This window comes from Sceloporus undulatus, chromosome 4 (assembly GCF_019175285.1).
Source record: "Sceloporus undulatus isolate JIND9_A2432 ecotype Alabama chromosome 4, SceUnd_v1.1, whole genome shotgun sequence".
In the NCBI taxonomy this organism is placed as follows: domain Eukaryota; kingdom Metazoa; phylum Chordata; class Lepidosauria; order Squamata; family Phrynosomatidae; genus Sceloporus; species Sceloporus undulatus.
The window spans coordinates 201886804-201897654 of record NC_056525.1 but is presented as its reverse complement, the minus strand read 5'-3'; the positions used below and the strand labels follow the sequence as shown (position 1 = coordinate 201897654).

Below are 10851 nucleotides of genomic sequence, written 5' to 3'. Positions count from 1 at the left end.
TAAAAGTGCACGCTCCACACGTGCTAGGGATAGAAAGGAGCGTCCTTTCCGGATGATCCCAACCCTAGTACGCGCGGAGCGAGCACAAAATGGCGGTGGCCGTTCCACATGGCCGCTGCCATTATGACGTCACAACCGCGCCACCTCCAAATGAGGCGGTGCGGACATGACATCCTTGCACCACGCGAGGGCACTTAGAGCACCCTTTAAGCGGTGTAAGAAGGAGCTCCGAAACGGGGCTCCTTCTGGAGTTTGCGTCGTTGGCAGCCCATTTCTCCTCCTCCCCGCTGCCATGGGATGTCCTTGGGGCTTGAAGCCCCAAGGACACCCCTTTCCAGGCCGCAGGGAAGCGGCCTTTTGCCACTTCCCTGTGGCCTGGAAAGCGGCGTATCGGGGCCTCGGAGGCTGCTGGTCTGGCAGCTGAGGCCCCGATACAGCAGAGAAAGGGGCGGGTGCAGGACGCCCCAAACGGGCGGTCTGTAACCCACCATAGATTTGCAGGAAATGTGTTTAACACAGCTCTTTCCCCCTCTCCCTTCCAGACTGAAGACATACAAATGTCACAACCTCTCTTTCTCTCTATGATTTCCATGTCTTTGATTCTTATATACCTTGGGTCCTGGTTATCTGAAGGACCGTATCTCCCTTTACAAGCCCACTAGAGTGTTGAGATCATAGGCAGAGGTCATTCTCTCTGTCCCACCACCTTCTCAGCCGTGTTTGGTGGGAATAACAGAGAGGACCTTCTCAGTGGCTGCTCCCAAGCTTTGGAACTCCCTCCCTAGAGAGGCCAGCATGGCTCCATCCCTGCAATGATGTGCAATTTAAATGTTAAGGTTTGTATTTTTAACATGTTACATTTTAATTTACAATTGTTTTAACTTTTAAAATTGTTTTTTAAATTTTATATTTATATATTTTAATGTTGTACTGTTTTTAAATTGTATTGTATTGAAGTTGTTCACTGCCTATTGGGGGAAAGGTGGGATGTAATAAAATATAATCAACTTCGTCTAGAAACACATAGAAAAGTGTCCAGATTTCCAAAGTAATCCAGCCTGCCTGACTCTGCCATGTGTTTATCACACAGGGTCATTGACTAGCCATTCTGCAAAGTCTCCAGCTCCTGTTCTCTCTCTCTCTCTCTCTCTCTCTCTCACACACACACACACACACACACACCCTCTTTCTGTTAGAGGAGAGCAGACTTCCGTGAGAGAATCACACAGAGACACCCTGAGAGCCCAGAGGAGCTGGGGAGCGCCTGCTAATGGCTGACAGCTACATTGAGGAATCAGAGCCCTTTCCTGAAAAAGGAGAAACTGTGGAGTGGGGTTATGAAGAAGGTAAGGAGATTGGGTGGTGGTGGTGGGGTTTCAGGCTGTAAGCTTAAGTAAGTAGACATTTACACCATGTGTGAGTTAGAAAGCTTTGTTGACTTTAACAAGTACACATTTATTCCTGCCATCTGAATACATTTTGCTAATGCTCTCTTGGTATCAAGTGTCATTTCAACAAAAGCTTTCTGCCAAAGAAGAAACTATCACATTAGGTTTGCCAGTGAATCTATAAATGGATGATTTCTGTTTAGGTTCTACTTAAGAAGTGTGTCTGTGACTGTGGGTGGGGGTAACCCTTGAAATCAAATGAATTGTTTCCACAGTAAGCTGTCTTTTTTCGAAATGCAAAGAAGCAATGCAAATAGTTGCCTCTCTGCAGATAAATCCAACATTCCTGCTCTGTGTTTGAAACTCAAACATTGTAACTCTGACAGCACCTACTGACTATACACAAAGAAGGTGGATTGCTTTTGTTGTTGTTTTACTGTCCAGTGAGCACAGACTGTGGCAAGTCAAAGGGATTTTTAATCCCTTCTCACTTTCATAACCCAAACTGTATTTAATATGGTGGGTCCAGAAACATTTATGGTTAGAAACCAGGATGCTTAAGAAGACTGCACTGCACTATTTAAATGAAGCACTTAAACACAGGATATTATGACAAGGTATTATGTATGTGGTATAAGAAAACCTTATCAAATTCACAGGGTCACCATAAACTGACCGTGAACTTGAAGGCACACATAATTATTGTAATTTTCTGTTGTAGTTGTGTGCCTTCAAATCGTTTCTGGCGACCTCTAGATGAACCTATTGCAGGGTTTTCTTGGCAAGATTTGTTCAGAGGAGGTTTTCCATTGCCTTCTTCTGAGGCTGAGAGAGTGTGACTCACCCAACAAAAAACCCAAAATTACAGGTAGCTGTGTTGATCCATTACAAAATAATACATACATGTAAATGAAAAGTTAGATTATTGTCACCTTAACCTTCACAAGGTAATGTGGAAGCTCTCAAGAATATTAGTATTCTCCTTCTCTTCTTATTGGGTGCTGAGTAAATATTACACATATGGAGGATGAATGTTGCTTGGATACGATGAAAAAGAATATCAGGACCAACATCACAAAGCAAGTTTTGGAGTTTACCAGAGTTCTTTAGTTTGAAAGAAAGATATTTGCTCTTTTTTGCCAACTAATCTCCTGTTTTCATCTAGCACAATCTCACCTCATTTGCAAAACATTTCCTTCACTCCATCTTAGCAACTGTAAACTTGGGGTTTGTCATCACTGTATGGTGAAAATGACAAAGTGGACATTTTCTGAAACAGGGTGAACGAGGTGTTATGGCAAGCTAAGTTGTACTAAGTAAAACAGCAAATTAATTGGCAAGCACGAACACATCATCACTATTAGACTGCAAACTTTTGGTGAATAAAAAGGATCTGATGTTTCATTTGGTCTAGTGACAGGCTAAGCTAAGCTAGTCTTAAAAATTCAGAATCAGGATTTATTCCATGTTTTTGGCTGAGAAAGCATTTTCTCTCCAGATAAGACTGGTGTTTAGAAATTCCAGTTATATTATGGAGAACTGGAATTCTTTCATTAAAAATATTCCTGATATGGATCACTAACCAAGAGCAGTGGTATTACTATCGTTGTGCAGGGTGTGTGTGTGTGTGCAAACTGTACCAGGTGGTACCCTAAAGGGGGAGGTGACACCACTTCTCCTCAAACATCTCCTTTTTGGCAGAAATGGGCTGTGGCATTTGCCTGTACCCCTCAAAACACTGAAGAGATGGTGACAGTGGAGTGAGGCTGAGTGGGAGGAGAAAGGAGAGGATATATATATATATATATATATATGAATTTTGTAAAAAAACCTAGTCTTTCAAAAATTTAGTTAAAACATCACATCTTACCAAATGTTCACTTTAACCACATGAAACTATGTACATGTAAATACATTTAGGATGTGTATGAAATTTATAGGTATAATTTAATTTTGCTAGTTGTTTATGTCATGACTATTGCCATTACATTCAGTGATACAGGAATTACAATTTATGAGTAACATCAGTACAGAAAACATTCCTAAGGATTCTGTATGGTGTGCTTTGGGAGGAAGGGAAAAAAAGGGGTGGTGGTGGTTGACACCATGGCCCAAAACACACTGCAGAAATAATCCAGTCTGAGACCACTATAACTGCCCTGGCTCAATGCTAGGAAATCTGGGAACTGTAGTTTTGTGAGACATTTAGCCTTCTCTGTTTGCTCTAGTGCCAGCATAAGCTACAGTTTCCAAGATTCCCTAGCATTGAGCCAGGGCAATTAAAACAGTCCCAAACAAGATTATTTCTACAGTGTGTTTTGGACTCATGAGTTACCATGCCAGGTGACGCTAGCCCAAGTGATGCCACTGATCCACACTAGATGCAATATTAAAAGTGTGTCTGCATTTAGTGTAAATGGTTTTGGAGAATACAAATAGCACCTGCTGGTATATGTGATAATTATTAATGGAAGAATAATTATTAATGGAGGGGCAATAATAATAAAAAGAAAGTAAGAAATACTGTAGTTCAATCCTTTCTTTCTGTGGCCTGGAGAACATGTTACTAATTTCATGAGGAGGAAATCCACCTGTTGGGACATATAAAAAGATGCATTTAATGTCACAGCTCATTAAGCCCATAATTTGGCTCTGTTCTGTGCTTGGAACATATTAGAAGTACAAGGATGATGTGGACTAATCTCTTTAGGAGCTTTAAGAGACTTAAGAGACTTTAAGAGATAACAGTTCAGGAATAATCCATTTAGACTCTCCCATTGACAGAAAGACTTCCATCGATGGAATGCGGGAGGGGGAAGATTCTGTTTTCCCTGCAGGGGCCCTTTCACACTATACAGTTATAGCACTATATATAGCTTTAAATGTCATGGTAACATCCTGTGGAATTCTGGTTTTTTTTTTAGTTTTGGGAGGCACTGGAGGGCTCCAGCTGAGAATTCTAAATACCTCTCCCTAAACTGCATTTCCTTGAATTCTATAAGACGTTGCCATGGCCATCCCTACATAATCTGCCCCGCACCCTCAGAACAACAGGGAAGAATTTGTTGGAATCAAAAACAACTAGACTAGCCTCAACTTCCCAAAGAGCTTTTACCACAGCCACTCCAAGATTGTGGAATAGTCTCCCAGAAGAGATCCATCTTACTACCTCCTTGGGGACCTTTAAAAGGGCAGTTAAAACAGATCTCTTCTGGCGAGCATACCCACCCGATCTTGTATAAGATACACAGATCCACCTCTTTGAATAGGATTGGAATATCTTTATTCCAACAGTCGCTTTTTGATACCTTGTTTTTAATTGCTATTTCTTTATGTATTTTATTGTTGTGCTTGTACTTGTATTTTTATACTAGGTTGTAATCCCACCTCGATCCACCCAGGAGAGGCAGGAAAATATAAATAAAAATTTTTATTATTATTATTTAAAGTGGAACATGGCACTATAAGTGTGTAGTGTGAAGGGGCCCCAAGCTGCTTTTAATGTCCAGAGGCTCAAACAGCTACAGTTTAAGAGCATCTGGAAATACTGTAATATTTCATTTCAGATTAATTTTTTTCCAGGAGTTGAGTGGGGGTTAGTTTTTCCTGATGCTAATGGAGAATATCAATCACCCATTAATTTGAATTCAAGAGAAGCCAAATATGATCCCTCACTCCTGGAAGTAAGTTTGTCACCAAACTACGTTGTATGCCGTGATTGTGAGGTCATCAATGATGGACACTCAGTTCAGATCCTCTTAAAGTCTAAATCAGGTATGCTTTCCTATTGTTTACTGTTTGTTTTAGGCTATGTCCAGATTGAGTACTCCTTTCATCATTCCAAATTAAACTGATTATAAATTGCAAAAATGATCAAGCAGTCAGAGATATACACTCAGTAAACCTTATAAGCATCTTGTAAGGTCATCATTATTATCCCCACGTTACTGATGTGAGGTGTGAAGTTGAGAGAAAGAGGTTTGCTTCAGGCCACAATGGCTAAAGTGTGATTTGAACAAGGAATTGCCTGGCTCAGAGCACATTATTTCTCACCAAGCAAGGCACACACCTGAGCTTTTTTGGAGAACTCTCTCAGAAACTTCAGGGCATAGAACTGTGGACAGATACAAGTTATCAGATCAAAAAGAACATCCCAGAAGTTTTCAAGGTAGGAATATAATGCTTGCATCTGATCCTTCAAGCATTACAGAAATGCTACTGTCTCTCTGATTTCTTTCTTGTGTTTTCAACATGTTAATTAAGGAAATGGAAGGATAGACCTGGTCCTAAGACAAGTGAATTCTTATAATTTTTAGTGGTGGAAGAAACTGGCTTGCATAGGATGGGCAACACCAATATAGGATGGGAGCTGCATGCAAGCAGCTCCCAAATAATGTTTTGGCTCTGTGTTTTTAGCTTCTGTGGAGAAAATTATTGCACACTCTTTACTGCTTAATAACATATGGCACTAGCATTCAAAGTTAACAATATGCAGAATGTTTTGTACTTAACATATTCTTGGCAAAACTTTGAATACTATGAAGCAGCCAGGAGGATAACAAGTAAATTTCCCATCCTGTATATGGCCAAATGGTAAGCAGGAAACATTTGTCAGTGGATCCTACACTGGAAACATGCATCTCATTGGGAAGAAAATTTGATGCCTTTCTGAAGGCTGCTTCAGACATGGTCCAGAAGTGACAAGAGAGGAAGCATGAATGACTGCTGTCTCCTTTCCAATCTAATCATGTCCAAATTGGACAGAGACATATGAGGAAAACGTAATGTTATGAAATTGGGGTTGAATGAAATGGCTTTTGGCGGTTCATTTTGGAGATTAGTTTCCATTAACAGTGAATTCTGCCAAATTTATCAAATAGGGCTGCTGGAGATTGCCTTAAGGGACCTAGAAATGTATCTGGGTTCCTTTCACTTTTTATTATTAAGACTGCTCTGAATTCCTGGACTCTTTTGGAAGGAGACAGCTATTTCAAAATCAGCATTAAACAAGGTAGGAAGTCAGTCTTGCAGCAGCTTTCAGACTAACCCATTTATTTCAGCATATGCTTCTGTGGGCTATAACCCACTTCTTCAGATATTGTAGCCCACAAACATGCTGAAATAAGTTGCCACAAGGCTATTTTTTCTCTTCTCATTTTATACTGAAACAGATTGACACAGCTGCCTTTTTGAACATTTCATAAGCAGGGCTTAGTCCCCCCCCCCCCCCCAGCTGTGGAATGTAGTAATTCAGTATGTGTGAAAAAAGCAGCTTAGACTGGAGCCAAGACAGCCTGAGGAAAGGTCAGAGCTTGAAGATTTCTCAGGAGCTCTAAGGCAGATACCCCTAAAAATCTCAGTGGATCAGGCTCTGTTCTTTTGTGGTTTCTCTGCTATGAAAATATATAGGAAATAAAATAAGTAAATAGATATATACTTCTTATATTTCAAAAACTACCCAACAGCCTAAGTGGTCTAGGTGGTGAACCTCCACCTATGTTCAATCTGTGTATTTCTCAACTAATAAAAATATTACAAAACACCAATAAGTTTTCTGGGTCATCATGTAAATGTAAAAAGTACTGCAATCCAGTGTAAGCACTGGAAAGTTTGAAGTCTCATTGCTCAGACAACCAGTCTGTGCATAGCCATGTATTCTTCTGATTTAGTGTAGAATGCACATCTATTTTCAAGGACATATATGTCTTCCACTCATGTGACCAGGAATGATGAAGCTAGGAATTGAATCACAACCATTTTCCTCCTCTCACCTAATCCAGAAAATGTCTGAAGTGATTCATATTATTTTAGTTTCTGAAACTGACAACCTTTGAACATTGACATCACTACAACCAATCTGGAGGATCTAAAGATATCAGTGCCCCACTGGTAAACTCAAGGCTGGACTTCTGCAATGCACTGTACATTGGGCTACCTCTGTACTAAGTTTGGAAACTTCAATTAGTGTAAGACATGGCAACTAGATTCGTTTCTGGTGCATCTAGGAGTGATCATATTATACTTATATTAAAATCACTCAATTGACCCCACCTTTAGCCATATGACAGAATGCTGACTAAGAAGCTTATTGCATCCATTCCTCCCCCCCCCCCCCCCCCGTTATGGGCATGGGAAGGGGCTGCTCGGGGTTGTGCTCCTCAGTACTGAATGGGGAAGGCTTGGCGCCGAGCGGCAGAATGTGGCAATTTTGAGGGCACTCTGAGGTGCAGTAAAATGTGTTTCTTTTTAGACTCGCGCAGCCCCGAGTGGCCTCTTCCCATGCCCATAATGGGGGGGGGGGGGAAAATGGATGTGATAAGCTTCTAAGGGGTGGTAGAGGAAATGAAGGTATATGCCTCTGGAAATTCAGGCTATAGAGCCCTCTTCACTTTCTTACCCTTGCAGCCCTTTAAATCAACTGTCTACAGATCACTGAGTTTACTTAATCTGTTCTGTCCATTCAGCAGCATATCTCCTTGCAATCTATGCCACCTAGTCCTAGGTCATAATGCTGCTTTCATACAAACCCTTGAAAGTACCTGTTGTCCATGGGATTGTATTCCCAGAAACATGACAGGCTTCTTATCCCATTTATGACACTGCATTGTTATGCATTGTTATAATTTGTTGATCTTGTTGTATCCTTCACTCGCTATTGTAGTTCTTGCAGAACATAAAAATGTAAGGATGTGTAAATTTACAGCGCTTTATAAATAAAGGTTAATACTACTACTACTACTACTACTAATAATAATAATAATAAGAAGAATCATCATAGATCAAACCAAAGCCCTATTTCTTGTAGTATAAAGTTTTCACAGTGGCCAACGAGCTGCTTATGGGAACTCACATGCATAAGACAGATGCAAGAATAGCCTCTCACGTATGTTTCTCAGCAACTGTGGATACTGAGTGGTATATTACCTCTGACACAGGATGTAGAACCATAATGAGTGTAGTCATTGATAATCTCTTGCTGTTGTGTAGAAATTAATCACAGATATATGTTTTTCTCATTCTAGATTTTCTATACTTGAAATTTTGGATATGATGGATTTTAGTTTTAGCAAATGGAAAACATGAAAAGTAAGATTATTAAATAGGAAACATTGTCTTTAGATGGTCATGCATAATTTCCCCAGAAGTATATTACTGCAGCTTTTCAGGCATATATATCTGTCTGTGTATCATTCAGGACAAACTTGTAGAAAAAGAGCCATAGTGGACACATTTGAGATGAACCCTGGTAAACATTCTGGGAAATACATATAGTGCAGTTTTGTTTTTTTTAAAAAAAAATACAAATAAATGAGGACTCACAGGATTCAACAAGGACATGATTTTTCATTCTTAAACCAGCAAAAATTGTAGGTAGGCAGCACATGGAAAGTTTGCAATTATATCTATATCTGCATCTATTTGTTTCTATAGCTATATGTCATATATCAGCAGAAACCTGTTTTCGAACTTTCCCTCCATGTGTCATATAAGGTGGCTGGGGCAGAGTGGATTTTCTGCATTTAGGTGCCATTATTTGGCAGTGCCATTATTTGGTTTGGATAATGTTAAAGAACAATAACTAAAAATATGTAATTATGGCCACTACAGTAAATTAATTTGATGTATTCTTAGCTGAATTTTGCTTATGGGAATTGTTAAATCAAATGAGCCCCTTTCTTGTTTAGTGCTAATGTGTGCTGTTGATAACAGGGTGACTTGGAAAGCTTTTATTCATCGGATTGCTGTAAGTAAAAGACAGTTAACAACAACAAGCATGGCACTCACAATTAACCTTGACTTGCTCTGCATGGGGTCCATGAAGAAAATACAACAACAATAACAACAACAACAACAACAACAACAACAACAAAGCATGGTTAATTATGGTAGCTCAGGTCAAATGGTAGCTCTGTAAAATTTGCAGCAAACTGACATATCATACACCTGCCTAAGCCATGAAGATCAGGGAAAGCACACGTCTCAGAAAATCCCATATAATATTTTTAAAAAACACACAGATGTTCCTCTGACACTCTTGGAAAGCAAGGATGGTCAGTAATGTGTTCAAACACCACTCACCCACAGATGTGCTGTACCTATGTACTGTGACAATGGAGGGGGCAGTTATTGATCTTCAGGGTTGCTGGTTTCTAATTCCCTTTTCCCATTGAAATTAGCTTTAATTGAGTGGGAGGAAAATGTTTTGCAGCAAGTCCATGGCAGACTCACATAAAAACTACCCCTCTCTCCACACACCCAGGGGGGTGCCAAAAGAAAGTTTCATTGGGGCACATTAACAGTCTCTCAGCACCACCTTCCAGAATTGGCTGTTCAAAAACAATGTACAGTATACATTTCCCATGTCAGACAGAGCTTCCCCAGAAAACTTCTATGGTTGGTGGTATCAAAGGTCACTGAGAGGTCCAGGAAAATCACCAGGTCCATACTTTCCACAGTCTGTGTCCCTGCAGAAACCATCCCACAGGGCAACCAAGCTAGTGCATAGTTTATAACCAAGCCTAAAGCACAATGTGACAAGCCCAAATAATGCCATCTCAAAGTACCTAAAGTTAACTAATAACTACCTGCTTCGTTCTCATATTCAAATATGGGAAATTGGCCATGGGTGTAAAATTATTAAGGCCCTCTGGATCCAGCCCTGGATTCCTCAGAAGAGGCATGTTTATGTTATTAATAAATATGCATCCTATATTATATGCAGAAGTCTTTCAGGTGGTGAAAATACAGACCTCACAGATATTCCTAGGAGTGGTAAAGACAGAATGTTTGTCTTTAATTATGAAAAATTGTCATAAAAATGAGAAAGGAATGGCACACCACCTGCCAAACTTATTATATGAAGTGTGAAGCGACAGAACAAATTAACCAAATTTGTGAATTGTGACTACATGCTTCCAGCATTTCACCTTCACCATAAAAGAAACACTTTCCCTACTATTAGCTGGGAAAGTCCTCAGCAAATCGTCCATTCTAATGTCACCAGCTATAATTTGTGCTGTTTTCTTTTTCAGTGTTAGTAGGAGGACCATTGCCTCGGGGGCATGAATTTGATCTGCATGATGTTCGATTTCACTGGGGCAGAGAAAATCAACGTGGCTCAGAACATACTGTTAATTTTAAAGCTTTTCCCATGGAGGTAAGCATAGCCTTAGCATTTTTCCTCAAAACATTAAACCATGGCCTAAAAACCTGTTGGTTTCATTTTAACCCAGTGGCTTATTGATTTATAGTAATATTTAAAGGCTATCATTTGTACAGGAAATTCACATGTATGGTATTGTGCCTCTGGTACAAATTCTACTGCATGATTAATTGGTCTTAAAGTTAACCCACAATACTATTAACTCCAACATTAATAATATTTTAACAAGATCTCCTATATTAGCATTTCCAGTGTCACCTTGACTAATACCCGGAACAAAAAGGCACTAGCATTCTTTGC

General features: G+C 39.9%; 1 protein-coding gene across 4 annotated transcripts in view; it reads left to right on the top strand.

The window, feature by feature from the left end:
* Window positions 1–1195: 1195 nt before the first annotated feature.
* Window positions 1196–10851, top strand: part of CA8 (carbonic anhydrase 8) — a 60566-nt gene continuing 50910 nt past the window's right edge. For 3 of the 4 annotated variants that reach the window (XR_006103802.1, XM_042466173.1, XM_042466171.1), the window contains exons 1-3: window positions 1196–1346; window positions 4971–5162; window positions 10421–10545. Coding sequence is in view for 3 of the 4 variants with exons in the window: in XM_042466173.1 (XP_042322107.1) it covers window positions 1271–1346; window positions 4971–5162; window positions 10421–10545 (393 nt within the window). In the remaining variant the exon portion in view is untranslated. The remainder of the gene's footprint in view (window positions 1347–4970; window positions 5163–10420; window positions 10546–10851) is intronic. The other variant, XM_042466174.1, reaches the window with a different exon arrangement.